This window comes from Carassius gibelio, chromosome A2 (assembly GCF_023724105.1).
Source record: "Carassius gibelio isolate Cgi1373 ecotype wild population from Czech Republic chromosome A2, carGib1.2-hapl.c, whole genome shotgun sequence".
Classification (NCBI taxonomy): domain Eukaryota; kingdom Metazoa; phylum Chordata; class Actinopteri; order Cypriniformes; family Cyprinidae; genus Carassius; species Carassius gibelio.
The window spans coordinates 30052592-30074729 of record NC_068372.1 but is presented as its reverse complement, the minus strand read 5'-3'; the positions used below and the strand labels follow the sequence as shown (position 1 = coordinate 30074729).

General features: G+C 34.4%; 1 protein-coding gene across 1 annotated transcript in view; it reads left to right on the top strand.

The window, feature by feature from the left end:
- Positions 1–611: 611 nt before the first annotated feature.
- The window catches only part of LOC127938376 (neurocan core protein-like), a 61702-nt gene continuing 40175 nt past the window's right edge, over positions 612–22138 (top strand). The window contains exons 1-2 of the mRNA XM_052534960.1: positions 612–955; positions 20773–20840. Of these exons, the coding sequence (XP_052390920.1) occupies positions 20774–20840 (67 nt within the window). The 5' untranslated portion in view covers positions 612–955; position 20773. The remainder of the gene's footprint in view (positions 956–20772; positions 20841–22138) is intronic.

Genomic DNA, 22138 nt, shown 5'->3' with positions numbered 1-22138 from the left:
GCATTATATTAATGTACTTTCGCGCTACGATAATGCACTCTCGATATTTGACAGGGAAATATCGCCAAACGATACATTTGGAAGTTCTATTGTAATGCTACTCTGTGCAATCGCTAGCGGTCTATTAAAATGCACAAAATATTAAAGCAAAACTGAGGGGTTATGACGTATTTGGCAGGCGACACAATGACACTATGGTGTCACTAGTTAAAATTGCTTATTTCTCTTGATTTAAACATTCTTCGAAACCAATGTGAGCACACAAGTCAGCAAAAGATATAACACCGTTCTAGTGTTTTTTTTTTTTTTTTTGATATTTTAATAAAAAAATATTGCATGTTGTGCCTTTAAATCCAGATTAAAAACATTAAATCCTCAGTGCACTGTAAAGTGTATAATATAAAATAGATGGTTAACTATAAGTAAATGTTTAGCTATTTTATAATTAAATAAGAGCCTCAAATGATTTGTTAACAACACTCATGATGTATTGATGTATTCTCCCAGGAGTTCTAATGTGAATGCGTCTCTCTCTCTCTCTCTCCCTCTCTCTCTCTCTCTCTCTCTCTCTCCCTCTCTCTCTCTCAGGTCCGGGAGGGGGTTTTGTGCTCCTCTTGGTCTCCAGCACGCTTTTGTCTCTGATCTCTCCAGTAGACGGAGAGACCGTCGTCTGTCTGCGCGTCTCTCCTGAGCCCGTTCCTCCGTGGATGTACCCGGTGCTTGTCATTGCATTATCGTCGGAAACTGTTCGAGAGCAATTACAGCTTCATCTGTGGAGTTCAGTTCATTTCATGTGACTGAAGTTCGAGGAGAATCGGATCGGATCGGCTCTTTCTCCGACAGAGGCACCGGAGAATCCGCTCTTTTGGTTCGGTTCGGTTCGGTTCAGCTGATCTTCATCCGTTCATCTGGTGTGGACTCATACTCTGAGCTCTGACAACTTGAACAACTCCAGGTAAAAAGAAAACCTTCTCAAAACTATTGCTTGCGGATTAATAGCGATTTTGCGGGATATCTGATTTATTTGATCTTTCAAATACGATTTAATTATGCAGCATGCTGTAAATTGTACTTGCATGACTTGATTGTCTGAATGTGGAAATCTGTTCTGTTTGAGCATCTGCACATATGTGCAATGATAGTGAATGTTATTGCATCGTTTTTGTAGGAGATTTACTTTAGAAATCTAAAAAAGCCACAAGAAACTCTGACTTATGTCCTGTGTATTTACGTTTAACATTAGTTTTATTCAAGGATAGATAGAACATTTATATAGTATTTATAGCTATGCATTTAAGTATGAGATAGCGTCATTATAAGAAATGTCAAAATCCACCATTGCATTGCAAGTCGCAAGATTTTAAACAAAGAATGCATCGAATGCTTATAATAGTTTACTTACTGTAAGTTAAAATAGCATAAGACAAATATCCTCTTTTGCAGGTTGCTTTGGTTAAAAGCATCTACTAAATGCATAAATGTAATTAGAAGCTAGAGCAAAAGTGAAGCGCAGAAAAGAATAGAAAGATAGAAGTTATTATAAGAAAACCCACTATTGCATTGCAAGTTGCCAGAAATGGAATAAGCAATGCATGTACAAGTTAAAATCATAATATATGAAATTTCCTCAATTGCAAGCAAACTGCTAAACACATACATGTAAATGTAATAGGATTAAATGCTGCAACAGAAGAGAGAAAAGCTCTAGAAAATAATAGAAATATATAGCACTAGTTTTACGAAATGCCAAAATTCAGCCATTGCATTGCAAGTTGAAAGATATTGCACAAATAATGCATCCAAATATTTAAAATAAAAACACAGCATAATATACTGTTGCAAGTTGCTTTAGATAAAAGCATCTACTAAATGCATAAATGCAATAAGCTGGATTAGTAGCTACACAAGCTAGAGCAGAAGTGAAATGCAGAAAATAATTGACAGATAGCACAATGCAGTAAGAGTTATAGGAAATGCCAAAATCCCACTATTGCATTGCAAGTTACAAGATATTACACGATATTACAAGACATGCAAGTCACAGTGGATAAAAGTGTCTTCCAAATACAGAAACATACAGGTTTGCAATAAAACTGGACAACAAGCTAGAGCAGAAATGAAATAGAGAAAAGAAAAGAATAGAAAATGCCAAAATCCCACCATTGCAATCAAGATATTAAAATGTTTACTTAAGTTACATTCATATGCAATGATACACCATAAAAATATTACTTCATAATGTTTTGTGTGGGTGTGTGTTGCAATGCAATGTCCAAATTAACCAGTTTTTAGACAGAAATAGTTCCTGCTCTGATCAGCTGATCATCTGGGTGCTGTTAATAATAAATAGATATCAGCTTATGAATGCTTTATAGAGAACAGAAGAGAGATATCAGTATCGGTGAGCATTAGTAAGTTTGCTCGACGGGCGGCTGCGGTTCTGAGCAAGAGGTGTAGACTTAGATCTCGTTCCCTGTGGAAGCCACGCTGAAGTTGCTGGAGATCAAAAAGTCCCTGGCAGCTGCGAGCATTTATTATTCATCCCAGCACCTCTGCTGAGCATGTAGAGGCTCTTCAGACCTGTACGACACACTGACCACAGTGCTGTGACATCACAATAACAGCTGCCAGGACTCTCCATCAGCATTTCCTCTGGGATTGTCTGCGATTTGTGATTTTTGGGTTTAAGCAAGGGCCTTAAATGGATCTGTGGGTTTAGATGACCACAATGAGAGGTTAGGGTGAAATTAATGGTGTTGGATTTATTGGAGTCTGTTTTAGGGGTGAAGCGAGCGATCGGATCCGAGAAATCAGGATTCGAGGTCAGGTGGTGTGTATAGTTCACAAATCTGAACAATGTGGTCAGCTTTTGTGTGTTAGTGACTGAATGATGCATTTTGAACCCCTCTTTCTTTGTCTCTCTTTCTCTAATGCATATTCAGATTCTAATTCAAGCACTTTTGTTAGCATGATTAAAATAGTATAACTATTAGGCCATTGTAGATAAAATATCTAAAATTGCAGTAATAATAAAGACAATGTTTTTTTTTCTCTTTTCCTGCAGCTGTCTGTCTCTTTGTCCTCAAGTCTGTTCAAAAACAGCTCAACACAATATTAGAGGCTCGTATTTACCAGTTTGACCACTTTATGACACTTTCTGTCATGCACACAGAAAATATATGAGCATTGAAAACAGTTATTGAGAGTCTTAACGGTCTACACAGTTTATATAAATATAGAGGTTATATAGATTTTGACCTTACGGCGTTATGACACTATTTCCATGGAATTAAATTCATTTCCACAATGCAAAAAAAAAAAAAAAAGACAGAGAGATTAAATAATTACATTTTTAATAATTAAAATAATAATAATAGTAATGAAATATTTTTTTTATATTTTACAGTAATGAGAATTATAATTTTTATTTTTTTTTGTTTAATTATTAAATATTTAATTGTCTTGAAAATAATTAGAAAATCTGAAATGAATGGCATGAATAAAAAAGGCTTTATTTTCTTATAATGTTAGATCTTGGGGTGAACTATGACTTTGCATGGATATGTAACCTAGATTTTGAATTTACTGAAAATATCATAACTGTTCAGATTAAGCCATATTTCTAAAGTATTTTACATAAATCTGTCTGTTTTTACCCTGAAATGTCTCATTGTTCTGTATTGGTGTGTTCATGAGCACAGTGTCCCTTATAAGCCTAATTTTTCAGCGTTTGTGTTCTGTGTGTGTGTGATGGCGTCTGTTTGCTTAGTGCTTAGTCTGTATTTGCCATTAAGTCCTTCATCTCCATGGATCAGCAGCTGATGAAATAATGTGGACATGATGTTTCTGTAACAAACACGCTGCTGCTCTGGGTTTAAACAATCTGCTGTACTGATTGATTTATACCACTGACCATCTGCATACTGACACTCTGCCAAAGAGCATAGACGAAGTTTAACTAAAAAGAGTGCAAAGAATATTTTATGAAATTAACGATAAAACATTGTAGCTTGTAAGTTTTAGTTGTGCAAAGAGCACATTTATTGAAAAAGAAAGTAAAAATCACAGAAACAAACACTTGTAACCTTGTGTGCACACACACGAGCGTCTCAAGAACACAGGACACACACATGCATAATTAATTGTGTCTGGATGTGTGTGAGTTCACAGAAGGGTTTCTGGCAGCCTGCCAGACTAACGTCAACAGAAACACGGTTCTTCCAGAACCTTTCAACTTTATTCAGTGGTTATTTTGTTATGCATTCCCTCCTGAAGGGAGAATTCAACCAAAAAGTCAAATTCTGTCATTATTTACCCACCCTCATGTGCTCTCTAAAGCCATACGAGTTTCTTTTCTTTTGCAGAACACAAAAGGAGATATTTTAAAGAATGTTCACGCTGCCTTTTCCATGCAATAATAGCAAAAGAGGACCAGTTCCAAAAAAAAAAAAAAAACACCATGTAAGTATCAAAAATGCTGCTCATAGTTTAATGTTAGATGTTAATATTTTGTTATTGGATTTAACCTGGCAACGTGCATCTTAATTAATAAATGCTATCTGAATAAGATTGAGAATGAGAGCAGTCAATAGTGGCTTAGATTTCTGTCGTATAGCTTCTAAAGTCTTGAAATATACTGTCTTAAATGTCTTAAGGATACTTTTAGTAGCTTCAAGGCTTTTTATTTTAACTACAGTAGAACAAATAAATAAGAAATGCTACACACAATTTATGAAGTAATAAAATGTATAAAACACTGTATATTTTTCACTGTGTAAATGAAATATATATTTCTTCTCATTAAAAAGTGATTTAGTCAAAGCAGTGAGAGATGTTTTCTTTCTCAGCTGTTTGCTTTCACTTAAGGCCTAAATTACTGCGTTTATGAGGATGCACTTATACAATTTTGTGTATTTAACTGTTCAAGGCTTATATAGTGGAAAAAATAACATATATGAACACCGTCTTCACGCATTCACAGTCTCTCAGACGACAATATGCACATATAACGGAATGAATTCTCTTTCACTGTGTTTCAATGGCTTAAAATCCCTTGTTTTTAAACGTTAATGCTTAAAAACACTTGCAAATAGTTTTTTTTTTTTTTTTTTTTGACCATGTAACACAGCAATGTCATGTGAACATGTAACTAGCATAGAGACAATAGTCCAAAATCTCTACCGGTCTACAGTACCTGTATATTGCCCACCCCTAATTTGATGGAAAGAGCAGCCTTTGTGCTTTGTGAAATAGGGCATTCGTTTTTAGAACAACATGAGTGTGAGTAAAGGATGACTTTATTTTTGCATAAACTAACTCTTAAAATTATGTTTCTTATGTGTTCAGGCTGTGAAACTCTTTTTGGAATAGTTTTCTATTTTTAAGAAGATGAAATCAGCCCCATAAAGTATTTCCTTGTAGAGGATCGCTGAGCACACATGCTGAATCTCTGATAATGTTTGTCAAAGTTCATACTGGTTTAATTAGGTTGAACATCAGTTCATTAATACCTGCTGAATCACTGCTGTGGTGATGAACACAGTTACTACAAAGAGGATATAATAGCAACACTGTGGCAATCACTGACAACATACTTGCAACTGCATAGCAGTTCCTTAGCGACACACAACTACCCACAACACCCTAGCAACTGTATAGCAACACCCTGGCAACCAACCACTCATATCAAGTCAAGTCATCTTTATTTATATCTTTACATCTTTATAATAGCACTTTATACAATACAGTTTGTATCAAATCAACTTTATAGTGTCAAACGAAAAATAGTTACCGTATTTTTCGGACTATAAGTCGCACCTAAGTATAAGTCGCATCAGTCCAAAAATACGTCATGATGAGGAAAAAAACATATATAAGTTGCACCAGACTAAAAGTCACATTTATTTAGAACCAAGCACCAAGAGAAAACATTACCGTCTACAGCCACGAGAGGGCGCTCTATGTCTTCAGTGTAGACTACAGGAGAACTGAGCAGCATAGAGCGCCCTCTGGCAGCTGGAGACGGTAATTTTTTTCTCTTGGTTCATTTCACTCGGTTCATGTCAAATTAATTTTGATAAATAAGTCGCACCTGACTATAAGTCGCAGGACCAGCCAAACTATGAAAAAAAGTGCGACTTATAGTCCGGAAAATACGGTAATAATGCAATACAACAATAGAAAACAGTGAGTCAGTGATGTCATCATCCACTTAAGCTCTCTTCCAATAGTGTATGTGCAATCAGTAAACCGTCCAAAACTAAGCAAGCCAAAGGCGACAGTGGGGTGGGGGTGGGGGGGGGGGGCAGTTCTTCTCTGGCCGGACAAAACCAGCATGGTGTGGTTTAATTCCAAGCAGCAACACAGGTCAGATTTTGCAGAGGACATGTCAGGTTCCCGTGGTCTTGTCCCCAATGGCCATCTAGTTGATGAGGTCTTCACAGGGGATCTGTCTCTGGGACTCATCTAGTTGACATTGTCTTCGCTGACATTTGAGGCTGTGGAAGTCGTCTCTAGGTGCTGATCCACCATCTGGTCAGGATATGGACTGGATCTGGGTGGCTATGGTGACCTTGGAATAAGAATGAAACAGAATAAAATTAGCATAGATGTTATTGTTCTCATAGGTGTGGCAAGTACAATGGGTGTTATGGGCAGTGTTACCAGATCCGGTTGACCTATTAAATGAAGCCTAACAATTCTTTAACAGATTTGAATTATAGAAATGTGATGCGAATTGGTATGTATAATAGGCTGCAAGGAAATATAGAGATGAGGGTCATCAGCATAACAGTGTAAACTAATTTTCCTGATGATATTTCCCAAGGCTAACATGTAAAGTGTGAAAAGCAGCGTCCCTAGTACTGAGCCTTGTGGTACTCCATACTGTACTTGTAATAGATATGATACCTATACATTCACTGCAATGAATTTATAATGGTCAGATAAGTAGGTTTTGAACCATGCCAATGCAATTCCACTAATGCCAGAAAAATTTTGTAGTCTACTCAAAAGAATGTTGTCAAAAAATTGGGTTTGTCTCGGATGTTTGCCCAAAGACCATGAGCAGAAAACAAATGCACTAGTGTTTATCAGACAGCATTTGATGGCAGAATTTGGTCAGAGTTTGAAACACAGTTGAGCTGGTGGTCTAAAGCTCTAGAGGAGGCACATTTGAAAGCAGGAGACTTAAGCAAACGGCTCCATTTGCCTCACTTTAATCTCATTACTGTCTAGGAGAAACTGCTCAAACTGTACAGAGATCTCATTTGTGATTTTGCCTTCCTGTATGGGATTGTGAGTAATTGATGTTGCCCTGCTGGAGAGCGACTAGTTCAATAGAAGACATGAAAGTTTGAAGCCTTTGATATCAGTCTGGCCCAGACTGAGTGTTTGTGTGTGCAGAATATACAGTAAATGAGGTTTGGGAATAGAAGTCTTTCCTAAGAACATTTGTCTTTTTCTTTAGTTGAACACCTTTATTTTTTGCAGCTTATGGTTCATATAAGCATTGCTGTGGGAATAAGGCTGTGAATTTTGAACTAGATGTATCATGTAATAATTGGAGATTCAGTGTCTTTTTAAAAGCAGCAAAAGCTTTATTCACACATCATATAAGTGCTGAATAAATTTGATTTGATATTTGATCATTTGATATTTTTGAATCCTCCTTTTGTATCTTCTATCTTTTAATGTGAATAAATAATTTTTAAAGCCAATTATTCTTTATTATTAACAAAAGAAATCAATAATATAGTCAAATAACACTTATTTGTAATAAAAATAATATAAAAAATGTTTAAAATGGTTTTTTGACTATAAAAATATATTTTATTTTATTTTATTTTATTTAATTTAATTTTAATGACATGTAAATGTGTTTCAGCACTGGACAGCTCCCGATTCACTCACTGCTGTCTCATTACTGAATATAATATCAGTTACTATTCCTGGGGTTTCTGTAATGCTTTTTGATCTTTCTAATAATCTTTCTATTTATATGAATAACATACAATATATTTACATGTCAGATCTTCATTACTATTATTTCTGTAGAGCTGAGATTGATGTTTAGTAGTGTTTGCTAAGTCAAACATCACTACATCTATTATTCAGACATGAATGATTCCTCAAATCATGTGTCTAGCTAGTAAGTTTTGCATGGGTGAAACTTGATATTGATCTAATCTAAGTACTTGATTTAGTCATATTATTAAATAAGTTAGTTATTTTACGTATATTTTTGACTTGAACATTATATACATAGTTATGTCAGAATAACTCAATCATAAAAATGTAAATGTAATTTATTATTATTATTTTCGGATATAAAGAAATTAATTTCTGCAAAACTAGACCTCTGGGCAAATAGCAGTTAAGTATCATTGGAGGTCTTTTACTTGCATTGTTAATGACTTTCACTCATGAAAATCAAATTTAACAGGAAAAGAAACCTGCTATTATTCTCCTTCATCTCTCTCTTTAATCTTCTGTCGCTCTGTTGGTCAGCAGGAGGTCTTTCCCAGTCCCCCCGGCCGTCTTACATAGACATGTTATGGGCAGTTAAAGAGAGAGAGAGAGAGAGAGAGAAACAGTCAAACAAAGGAAGGCTCTCTGTTTCTTTGTGTTTATCATCCATTCTCCTTGCGTGAAAAACATCTGTCAACAGCACATTGACACAATCCTTGTATAAAATAATTGTAATGCTAGTTATTCTTTAAGTGTAATAATGATAATCAATGATATTGTCCAACAAGGCTTTAAAAAAAAAAAAAAATATATATATATATATATATATATATGTAATATATATATATATACACATAGATGACTTTCAACAGCACACTGATGCTTTTTACAATGTTTATATAATTAGTCTTTCTTGTTTTGTTGTCTTTACTTTGTAATATTTAATGCCAGTTGTTCTGTATTTTAAAATGATTAAATAAAAGATATATATATATATATATATATATAATTGATAATATTGTCAAATAACACTTATATATTTTATAAATACAAAATATATTTTATAATAATATTTAATAATAATTACATAAATAGTTTTGCTAATTAAACTGTTTTCCCATTAAAACCATATTTTGTACATTTATTTAAAATACGTATAATTTTTTAGTGTCAGCCCAGTTATTCTTTATTTAAAATAAAAAAATTCTAATAATTGATTGTAGTGAATTCACACATTTTAAATGTTAAAAACATTTGTGATGATTAACCTTACAGTTGTTTTCCTTTTAAACCCCTATTTTTTACATTTATTTAAAATGTGTATCATTTTTTAGCGCCATTTATTCTTTACTTAAAAAAAAAATCTAATAATTGATAATTGTGAAATCAAAAATAATAATAATAACTTATTTCTAATAATAATAGTATTTAATAATTAAAAAATAATGTAATTAAAATTTTGTACTTTTATAAAAAATTATATATTTTTCGATCTTTATGATATGGAATTAACTGATTACATGCTTAATTTTTCAGCAGACCTTAAAAAGCTTCAGCAGAAATGTGTTAAACGCAGAGTCTCAGCACCATTGAGTGTGAACACGTGTCCATATGCAAAAGACAATGGAGTGTTTTTTTTCCCTCCATGTTTAGTTTGAGTCTCCCCGTATTCCGGTGTAACCATGGCAACCACACAGCTGGTTAACACTCGCATTGCCAGCAGGTTGACAGTCACCTGAGACCGCTGGCTATATTCATATGCTTCATATAGACAGCTATATTTGTTAGTTATCAGTGTGGATGATGATGATTAGCACGCAGCAGTCTATCATACTATCAGTCTGTCTGTCTGTCTGTGGATTAACCAGCTGACAAGCTTCATTATTTCATGTCTCTCCTCCTTTAGAGATGATTCTTGTTAAAGTACTACAGTAATTGACCATGAAGCGCTTATGACCACTGGTGAGACTGTGATCTGTTTGTTTCTCTGTGTTGAATTGGCACCAGCTGAGTTGTGTTGAATTTCATATTAGGCTGTATTTATAGAAATGTGTCCCATGCAAAAAAAATGTTTTTTTTTTTTTTTAAATATTGCATTCCTATACGTTTTATTTTATGTTTACTTAAATTAAGTCTATTATTATTATTTTACAAATTGCTTTGTTCTAGGGTCTATAAGTTTTTTTTGTTTAATATTGTAAAGCATTGTGCTTCATTCATGAGAAGCAAGCAAAACAATACAAAAATAACAATTAAAAGAATTCAAATAATCAAACATGTTGTCAAATAACATTTATTTTAAACAATAATGTTTAATAATAATTATAAAAATGATTTTAAATAACCTTACAATTGTTTTTGCTATTAAAATATATTTTTTGATTAATTTTTTGTACTATTTTTGTTTTTAATTACACTCAAAACATTTTTGTAATTTAAATTATCATTATTTGATATTAATATATCAGCCTGAATAAAAAACATCTGTCAACAGCATATTGACAGTTTATATACATATCTGCTTGCTCTCCATTAGATGTCTTTGCTGTCTACAGAAGATATATCAGAGAGATGTGTGGTTTGTCTTTGCTGTGGGTGGTTTTGACTCCCACAGACTTCCTTGGATGTAAAATGTCAGCGCTGCTCCAGAACCGGATTAGATTTAAACTGGATTGAATATAAGAGTCGCTTCATTCTGATGTATGTGTATTTTCGTGTTATGTTACTAATCTGACTTCTCTGCTGAGCTGTGGAGCTACCAAAACCCACTATAAGTTTCTCAGCATGCTTGTGAGTCAGCACGCTTTCAATGACAGCTCTGTAAAAATTTAACATACCAACTTTTGATACGCCAAACTTTTTTAAGCTGTCTTAAGAAAAACAAAACTGATGGGATTTTTAAATAATGCCTCTTAGGTTGTCATCCCACTTTAATGTTGCAGAGATCGTAGTCCCAAGAAACTTAAAACGTTGAACATTTTCGATGTCCGGACCATTAATAGTCAATGGCAGAACAACATTTGTCCTCCGTCTGAAATCAAACACCATTTCCTTTGTTTTAAGGACATTCAACTTCAACTTAAGAGTACAAGTCCAAACAGTGTAGAAACCTCCTTTCTATTTGTCATTATTATTGCACTGATTTACAATGTGAAACACTATCATTAGTGTATACAGAAAACAATAGTGGTGACAGTACAGATCCTTGTGGGGCCCCAACACTGATTGTCTTGGGACTTGAAAATATACTGTTAATTTGAACTACTTGTGTTCTGTTCTGCAAAAAAAAAACAAATCCAAAAATCAAGGTAGTGTTTAATCCACAATTGCTTTCATTTAATCATTTAAGTTTAACTGGAATAATAAAATGCTGATTTATAGTCTACAAAAAGGACACTGACAGAAGTATTGGGTGCTTCAAGGTGTTGCAAAATTTTATGGATACACAGAGCCACAGCATCGTCAACCAACCTATTAGCCTTATAGGAGACAGATTTTAGGAATTAGATGCACCAATCGCTCAAATATTTTCAGAGCAACTGGTCTGTAATCATCTAAGCAACCAATATTAAACTTTTTTGGCACTGGAATTATAATAGCTGCTTTAAAACATGCAGGAACAGTTTCTTGGAAACTTTGATGCCTTTTATTTTTTAGGAATCTTTGATGAATAGAAAGTTCAAAAGAACAGCATTTATTTGAAACAGAAATCTTTTGTAACATTCTAAATGACTTTGCTGTTACTTTTGATCTATTTAATGCATCCTTGCTGAATAAAAGTACTAACTATTTAAAAAGAAAGTCACTGACCACAAACTTTTGAACAGTATTGTATAAGTTTTTTTTAAAACGGCTCTTTATAATATTTAATACAGGGCCAGTGATTTTGGCCTAGGAAAATTTAGTTTTCCTCTGCAGAGTTTGATGGCATTTTGAGCTCTGAAGTATCCTGAGGGGTGTGTGCTTCGAGGCTGTTTGTTGTTTTAATGTCTCAGCCCTCTTTGAGTCTGAAGAGGCATTGGAGTGGAGTGAAATGCTCATTAATGCTCATTATCTCTCATTATTTTCTCTCAGATGTATTGATGAGCTGCACGAGTCCTTTAGAGTTACACAAAGAGGCAGAAAAACAAACTCTCTGACCCATCAGTGAAAATGCTCACATTGAGACTTCAGAGAGATCCTAGTGAGCCGCTTTCCTGCATTCTGTCTGTAGAGGAGAGGAACCTCATGAAACGACCTGCATATGTTGCCATGCTGAGGATGCAGTAATCACATTTGCAATAAAATACACTGCTTAGCAACATGCAATATTTGTGTTTATGGTGTATTTTTATGCATATTTGCATGTTTCTTAGCAACATGCATTAATTGTGTTTATGGTGTATTTTTATGCATATTTGCATGTCACTTAGCAACATGCATTAATTGTGTTTATGGTGTATTTTTATGCATATTTGGATGTTACTTTATATTGCAATAATTGTGTTGACTAAGGATGCTGTAATCTAATTTGCTTAAAAATACACTGTAAGCCCAAATATTGGGTAAAATTATGCACTTTTGATTGAACCAGTTATATTACTTTATATTATATTACCAGTTATTAGTTTGTTAGTAAATTATATTGTAATTTTTATATTTTCTTTTAATCATAGTTTCAGTTTAAGGTTTATTATTTTGTTTATGTGCTTGTAATTTTTATTAGTTTTGTGTTATGTTTTTATTCAACTTTATTTTAGTTTTAGTAATTTACTATTACTAATGACATATTAATTTACTTTAATATACTATTAAAGTATTTATTAATGTTTTGAATTATTGAAATCTTTTGATTTTACTTTTAGTTGTAACAATTTTGTTACAGGCTATCTATATATCTTATTTAATTTAAACTTTGCAGTTATTATTATTTAAAAAAAACATATAGTTAACTAAAATTAAAACAATAAAACAAGTTTTTGTTACTTGAAATAAAAAACAATGAAAAAAAACAATAAAAATGACAAAAACACAGAAAGATTACTATAACTTGAACTGAAATGAAAATGTAAAATGCAACAATAAGCTATAATAGTTTTGTTTACATTTGTAGAACTGGATTGAAATGTAGATAATTAAGAATGTCTTAACTGTGAATCAGCAAGCAGGTAAAAAAAAATAAACAAATAGATACATAAATGAAAAACATCTAATTGAAGCAATAGTTTCAGAAGAAATGTTTTACAGAGTCGTTTCATTCGGTTTGAAGTTTAGATTTCAGCCCACAGACTGGTTTCTCTTCATGACTTTCTGTGTTTTAAACCTGCTGATTTCCCAGAAGCTGGAGTCCCCAGATTCACTCATTCCCTCAGACAAACCGGCACTGAGCGCAGACTCACACAAACCAATCAAACACCGACGGCATGAAGCAGCGGCGACACAGAGCGAGCGATCCAGCGGCTGCCAATTACTGCATCCACAGCGTCCAGCATCAGTGTCAGCCGCGTCTCGCTTTGATGAAGTCACACGGGGAGCGAGCCCCTGGCACTGCGTTTGAGCAGCCTGGAAAACACAGACGCTGATTTAATCAGAAAATGCCAAGTGGAATTAAGAGCCGCTGAATTAATCACCGACATTAGACATGCAAAGCACCTTTGGGCTTTTTCTTGGCTTGACAATGAGAGTTTAACTAGTCTGAGCACACAGATTGGCTGCTTTCAGAAACTGTCAGTCATGTCTGACTTCAAACTAACTCGATGCCTTTAACTTTAACTAAAAAAATAAGATCATGAATCACTATGGGGATAGTTAAGCATAACTCCTGAACTTTGGTAGACTCTGTAGTTTAAGAACCATCCACCACTAATCATAGTTGGTTTATCTGAGATGCGTGATTCCACATTTATTATCTAGTGGGGAAGAAAGTCAAATAACAGTTTCTGCGGACTGTCCCAGAATCATTCACTGATTCATTTGTTGTGTAATAAGACAAAAACTGCTAAGTTACATTAGCATCCAAACGTTGTGGCTAATCTTTCAAAAACCTTATTTAGCCCAAGTCTCTTCTTGCCAAGGCTGCACTTATTTGGTCAGTAATACAGTACAGACTGTGAAATATTATTACAATTTAAAATAAGTGCTTTCTATGTGAATATATTGTAAAATTTAAGTTTCTCAAAATGCATTCTTGATAAAAAATAAAATAAATCTTACTGACCCAAAGTTTTGAACTTGTATAGAAATTAGTTTTTCTAGTTGTATTTCATGTGAATGTGTGATAAAATGTTTTAAGATAAATATTAAATATTATATTAAATAGTTGTGTTGAAACTTTTTCCTAGATGTGCATTTTTTTCTTTCTTTTTTTTTATTAATTTTTTTTTATAGTTTTGAGTAAAACAAGCATTATTGGAGTGTGTTTTAAAATAAAATACTATTTCAGTCTTTCTGCTCCAAAAATGCTTGTATAATTCAGTGTGTTACTTGTCGATTCTTTGTAATTATTAAAAAATGTATACAATTTCTGAATGGAAATCGTTTTAATTTCTTAAGTTTTTAAATGCTTTCTATTTATCATTTCATCAAGATGATGTGCATGACTTTCGTATAATTTTTCAGTCTTTTAGATCAAGAAGACAGAATATTAATACTAAAAGCTAAAGCACAGTCATTATTTTATTGTTTTCCCGTTTGTGTCAGGAAATATCTCTTCAAAATTGTTTTTCTTCACTCTGTATCATTTGTAAACTTCCTTCCCCTTCTTCTGTTTAAGATGCAGATAAAGACACCTCAAAAACAAAACAAAAACGCTCTTTGTGTTTATACTCCCATAATATGACATTTCAGACAGTTTATCTCAGTCTGTCTGACATATAACTTGTTTTACAAGCTGTCAATCAGACATCTGTATCCTTTTCTTCTTGTTTTATTATTTAGATGTTGTGCTTTATAGCTTATATCGAATCTTTCACTTAAACTCTCATAGTAGAAATAAAAATAGAAACAAATGAGTCATTAGTTGTTATCCAGTAAGAGTTTAGAGCTATAAAGTGAATGCAGAGAGCAAAGCTGTATTTGTTTGATGAAAATACAGTAAAAACTGTAATTTTTGCATCTTATTTTGACCAAAAACTGTCCATTTAGTCCAAGAATCCGGTGATTAGTTCTTCGCTTGTTGTTTACAGGCGAGCTGATAAGAATAGCTGTGTGCTTGTTGTTTTACTGCAGTATGCATCAAACAGCCGTAGGCTACGAGACGGCTTTGAAACGTCCCATAAACACACAGTCCTTCTAGCGTTTGCTTATCATAAATGCTGCAGTTCCAGTAATGAGGTTTGTTAAAGTCCCACTCTTGAATCGGCCTCAGCTGTGTCTCTAATTACCGCTGTAAATAGCACAGCTAACTGATGCGAGTTAAATCACCTCTGACAAAAGCGCTGCCGAATCCTTCAGGAATTGAAATGCTAAACGCCTGGAGTTTCAGCGAGTTTGCGTTTACAGTAGAGAGAATAGCTGCTCGCTCGCTCAGAAACTCATCTGACATTTCAATGCTGGACTCGAGCTGGTGCACGACCTTCCCATGCCTCTAAATAAGTCTTCCGTCCCTTTTATTTGCATATTTCTCTCTCTCTCTCTCTGGCTGTCTCCTGTGCTTTTTGGCTCTTAAATGTTGGCGTCTCTCCTCCTCTCTCCATGTTTCCCTGTGGAGCTGCTGTTGGCAGAGTGTTTGTGAGCTGTAAGCTGAGTGTAGTGATGCTGGTGCCAGTCGAGAGAGATCAAGGAGCGAGTCCTCGCCACATGCATAATGGATAGAGGGCGTGACATCACTCCACATGTCCTGCTGATTGACACCAGGTTCACACCCTCCTGATCTCTCAACCTCTCTTGAACTGGCTGAGGCCTCCTTATGCTCATTCTCATTACAGCTCCATGAAGTTAAGTGAGCCAGAGAGCTTTTCTTAGCTAAATGATTGCTTAGGAGTTTTCGGTGCTTGTTAGGATGTTGCTAAATGGGTACTGGGGGTACTAAGTGGTTGCTAGGGTGTTGCTAGGTGGTTATGGTGTTTTGGGTGATTGTTAGGTTGTTTCCAAGCAGTAACTAGGTGATTCTAGGGGCTACTAGGGTGGTTATGATGTATTGGGGGTCGTTAGGGTGTTGTTAAATGGATATTATGGAATTTTGGGGGTTGCTAGGGTGTTGCTAGGTGGTTATTGTGTTCTGAATGGTTGCTAAGGTGTTGCTAAATGGGAACTAGGGAATTCTGGGGGTTGTTAAAGTATTTTTATGTGGTTATGATGTACTGGGTGGTCGTTAGAGTGTTGTTAAATGGGTACTATGGACGTTTTGGGGTTGCTAGGGTGTTGCTAGGTGGTTATTGTGTTCTGAATGGTTGCTAAGGTTTTGCTAAATGGGTACTAGGGAATTCTGGGGGTTGTTATGGTATTTTTATGTGGTTATGATGTACTGGGTGGTCGTTAGAGTGTTGTTAAATGGGTACTATGGACTTTTTGGGGTTGCTATGGTGTTGCTAGGTGGTTATGGTGTTTTGGGTGATCGTTAAGGTTTTGCTAAGCAGTAACTAGGGGATTTCTAGGGGCTACTAGGGGATTTTTAAGTAGTTATGGTGTTCCGGGTGGTCGTTAGAGTGTTGTTAAATGCATATTAGGGAAATCTGGGGGTTGCTAAGGTATTGCTAAGTGGTTATGGAGTTCTGAATGGTTGCTAAGGTGTTGCTAAATGGGAATACTAGGGAATTCAGGAGGTTACTAGGGTATTGGAATGTGGTTATGATGTATTGGGTGGCCGCTAGAGTGTTGATAATCAATCACTTGGGGATTCTGGGGGTTACTAGGGTATTGCTGCATGGTTATGGTGTTTTGGGTGGTTGTTAGGGTGTTCCTAAGCAGTAACTAGGGTTGCTAAATGGGTACTAGGGGATTCTGAGGGTTACTAGGGTATTGCTGCATGGTTATGGTGTTTTGGGTGGTTGTTAGGGTGTTGCTAAGCAGTTACAAGGGTGTTCTGGGAGTTACTAAGGTGTTGCTAGGTTGTTGTTAGGGGGTTCTTGGTGGACACTAGGGCATTGTTAGGTGGTTATTGTGTTTTGGTTGGCTGCTAGAGTGTTGCCAATCAATTACTTCTGGATTCTGGGGGTTACTATGGTATTTCTAATTGGTAATGATGTTCTGTGTGGTCGCTAGGGTGTTCATAAGCAGTTAGAAGGAGGTTCTGGGGGTTACTAAGGTATTGCTAAGTTGTTGGGGTTCTGGATTGTCTCTAGGGTGTTGATTAACAGTTACTAAAGGATCTAGGTGGTCATTAGGGTGTTGCTAAAAGGGAACTAGGGGGTCGCTAGGGGGGTTTGGGTGGTTACTAGGGTATTGCTAGGTGGTTATGGTGTTCTGGGACATTGCTAGATAGATGCTAATTGGTTACTAGGAGTTCTAGCTACTAGGGTGTTGCTAAGTAACTAGGGGGTTCTGATTGGTTACTAGGGCTTTGCTAGGTGGTGGCTTAGGGTTCTGGGTTGTTGCTAGGGTGTTGCTAAGTGGTTGTTATGGGGCTCTAGGTGGTCTCTAGGGTGGTCGTGTTTGCCAGTGCTTCGCTGGGTGGTTTTTAGGGTGTAGCTAAGCAGTCACTAGGGTTTTGCAGTCAGCACTTTGGTTATTAAGAGGTTGTGGGTCATTAGGGCATTGCTGTGTGGTTGATAGGGTGTTATAGTTCATTGCGAGGGGGTGATAGGAACATGAACACTGGCTACTTGAATCATCATTAGGGTGTTTCTAGTTTGTTATGGGTGGTGCTAAGTGATTGCTACCATGTTCTGTGCTGGTACCAGGCTGTAGCTGATGTGTGCTGCTGCGTGGGCAAGTGTTAATGTGTGTTTCATTACACTTAAAAGAATAGAATATAGAGAGCAATTTTCCGGAAGCCAGACATTTCCTATCTGAGCCGGATTAGAGAAGGCGTGAAGGATACTGAAAGACAGACCACCCACAGAGAGACGTACAGCGAGGGGAAGTTCAGTCAAACTGTGGGAGAGAGGCCTGATTACTATTCTGAGAGTGTTGTTGATGGTGTATCTGACGGGTGGCTAGTGTTGGATTACAAAAGAAAAAAAATCTTCCTTACCAGCGTCCTGCCACTGCATTAATATTCATATTCTCCTTTGTCTCCTTTATAAAGGACACACAGTCCACCTAATAAAGCTCTTTCATTTTCCATCTGCACTGTTTTTTTATCAGCTCAGTTCTAGGACTCTATTAAATTATAAATGTTTCCTTTTTTTCATTTTTTCATTTAAATTTTTCTGGATTGTGTATTTTTTTTACTTATTTTTAATGGTTAAATTAAATTCTATTAATGAAAAAGCATGATTAATCAATTGAAATCATGAAATGTATACAGTTTAACAGCAATTTATTACAAGTTTAATAAAAATTTAATTTTATGGCCCTATTAAATACATAGTTATTTTTCTCAAAATCGTTTTATTTTAACCACTTTTTTTTTTTTTCTGGATTCCATTTAAATTTTTTTATTAAATTGTAATAATCAAAAGCATGTCTAAATAACTGAAATCATAAAACATATATATATTTAATTTTTTTTTTATTTTTTTTTTTACAATAATAGGGTCATATAAAATTATTTTTTTATTTTTTTTAAACCAGAAATTATGTGTATTTAGATTTTTCTGGTAATCAAATATAGGCATAAAATATTAATTTAGTTTCTCTTTTAATAAAATGAATGTTAAATAAACCCATTAATATTTTTGTCAAACAAAGTGCCTTTAATGTTCCCTTAAAAATAAAGTTTTAATATTATTATTAATTATAGGTTAGTAGTATTTCATCAAGACATAGGTTCTACTGTACAATAGACGTTTCTGGAAATCAAAGAGCCCTACATTAAGTACATTTCAAATATTGCTCCATATCAACAGGGGCGTGTCTAGAGCATTTTCAGTGGGGGGGCCATGCTGGGGCACTGCCTCCTAATGGGGTGGCCGCCACTGCCCCCCCCCCCCCCCCCCCCAAAAAAAGCGAACTTCTAAAGTGTATTACGTATATCCTATTGATTTTATTATTATTTTTAACTTGAATAAGTTACTTGTAAACAAATGCAGTAATAAAGCACATTTTTGATTACTTTAGTTTTTGTCATCCCTGTATACATCCATTAAGTTAAATTTGAGAATACATATATATATTTTTTTTTCATTGAAAGAAACTCCCTATATCTTTACTTCTTTTCATGGCTTGCCACTGCTCTCTTCCCTGCCTTCAAAAGAAACACTTATGTGTGTCTGTTTTTCTCAATCTCAAAAAAAAAAAATTCAAATTGTAAATGAAATGCACAGAATGCATCCACAACATTTCATGTGTAAATGGCTAAGTTAGGCCTGACAATTTAACTGACTCTCTAACTGACTTACTCTCATGCATTAACAAGTAACGTGTCACCAGACAATTATTATTATGGAACATTCTGTGCATATTGTCATTTGGTGCAATCTTGCTATATGTGGTCACTGTCACAAAATAAACTGATACAAAATATGCAAATCAACATGACATGTTTATTGTTTGATAGCCCCCCATCGTATTTTACTTTTATTGTGTTTTATTAAACGTTGACTGAACGTTCGATTGAAATCAACCATTACCAACGCGAGCAGAGCCTGACGGGGTAAAAACATTGATCTGAGAAAACCATACAAACATTTTAAACCATACATAAAGGTTACCTACCAGCTCTTTGTTTGGTGTCTTGTGATGTGTCGTTCTTGAACGACGAATCTTTAATGTGACTAGGGAAGAACGAGTCGTCTTTATGACGGTGACATCACTTTGATTGTTTTTTTTTTTTTTTTTTACAGTGGATTCTAATCTTCAAAAATGACCGTGTTGTATGATTTATATCTTTTGAGTTCACCCTTCAGATTAGACTATAGAACTGTAGTGTTACTTGTTTAGGATTCAAAATGTTGTTTGCTTTTAATTTATGTCATTATGTCCTTTTTGAGCAAGCATCTTATACATATATTATTAAAAATGGATTAAAAATTAAACTAGGCTATAAACACTTTATTAGATTATTAGATTATTATATAGCCTAGTGTTTATTGACTGATAGACAGTCAAAAAGACAAATTAATCAATATTTTATTTATTAAAAGGTTTTATTTATTTATAAAATAATAACATCACAGATCCTCAAGAAACAGTAACAAAAACACAGTGACAGAAATGTCAGAAATAGCGCATGGGTCTGTCACGTGATTAAGGAATGATTTGAACCCGAAGACTTGTCAGACAAGAGGTGAGTTAGTCACAGACTGAAGACCCAGGTCAAGAATTAATTAATTAAGTCCAAGATCGCGAGATGAGCGTTGTTTCTCTGAAGACGCTGCACTTCTTTGAATCCCGAACTTCAGTAGAGTCTATAGACTGATTTGCCATAAAATGAACCAATCACAAGACATCTTATAGGTTGGGCACCTGGGGTGGCCAATCGAATTTCAGGGGGGGCCGGTGCCCCCCCTGGCCACCACGTAGACCCGCCCCTGCATATCAACCAGATCAACTTTAAAGTCCAAACTGACTTTGTTAATACACGTTCTTGGTCTAAAACCCAAGACATAACCTCAGTAGTCTATATGCAAGACATGGGAGGTCGTCTAATACTCTGCACTCTCTTAGTACACACTCAAAAGTGTTTACTTTCTCGTTGTCAGTGAAGTACATGGTTAGTATAGCAATAGGAATTGAAACGCAGCCAGTATTGTATTTTGATTATTCTCATTGCTCTCTACACAGGATGGTGTGTGTCTGCGCTGCCGGGCTGAGGGTTCTTGCGGTTCTGCTTGTGTTCTCCACAGAATGCGGTGAGTTTTCTTTCTCTCTTAACAGCATTTGAACCAAAATGTAAGCTCATGCATCTGGGTGCGCTCACACAGTTCATGCTCTTGTGTTCAGTGACGGCTGGAAAGAACAGTGTCACGTGCTTCTGCTGTAATTATGACAGACCTGTACCTTATTTCATCTGAACACAAGAGAAAATAGTAATTTGTTCATTCTTAGAGATTACATTTTACACCTGAGATTAAGATTTTAGTTGATAATGTTTTGGACGTTTAGTTGCAATCAGTCATATTTTAGATCTGTTTAGTCGTACTGTATGATAATGGTTCAACTCTAAATTAAAGTCACAATTATTAGTCATTTGAGAACATTTATTTTTACTTTACAACTAAATTATTGCACTTTCATGTAAGATCAAATCAACAGAACACCAATGCAGATGCCTTGTTTATTTGACCTTGTTTATTTCCTGTTTTTATTTTTATTATAAATTAATAAAAAACAAGAAGATATCTCCAAAGCTAAAACTGGTAAAATTCCTCCTATTAATTCTTAATATTTATAATATGAATTATGTTCATGTGTTATGTGTATTAAAACAGCAATTGTAATTTAGAAAAAAAAAAATCTGTCCTATTTTGTCTTTTTTGTAGGTCAAAAGGTCTTTTGAAAAAACATTGCGTGTTGATATAGTTGCAATAATTGTTAAATTACATTTTTTATTGTCTTATCATGGAATAAAAAGGTAGTTGACAAACGTTTTTAAACATTATCATTAACTTAAACTATCATGACTTTAATAAAATAAATGTTAATTGAAATAAAATGAAATAGAAATGCTTAAACATATATATATATATATAAATTTCAGTTAATTTCCAAAGTATAATTTCTAACCTCCTTTAGTTATACTGCTTAAAATATTTTTTTTTCATTTTTAGTTGTAATTATTTTAGCTGTTTAACTGATATATATATTTATTTATTTTATTTTTTTAAGAAAAGGCAAACATTAAAAATTTTAAAAATTAAATAAATAAATAAATAAAACAAATTCAAAATATTAATAAATTTAATAAAACATATAGGCATAATAGTATTAAATTATACTAAAATAATGGTAAATTGTATGGATACAATGACAATTTTGACAATTTCTTGATCCTGTAATTTTATTATATTTTTTCAAAAAGATATATATTTTTAAATATCCATGCATCAATCCAATAAATAACAATAATAATCCATCCAATTATAAATTTTTTTTTATCTTTATCTTTGTTTTTCTATTTAGCTTTTATTTATATCTCAGTTTTAGTTTT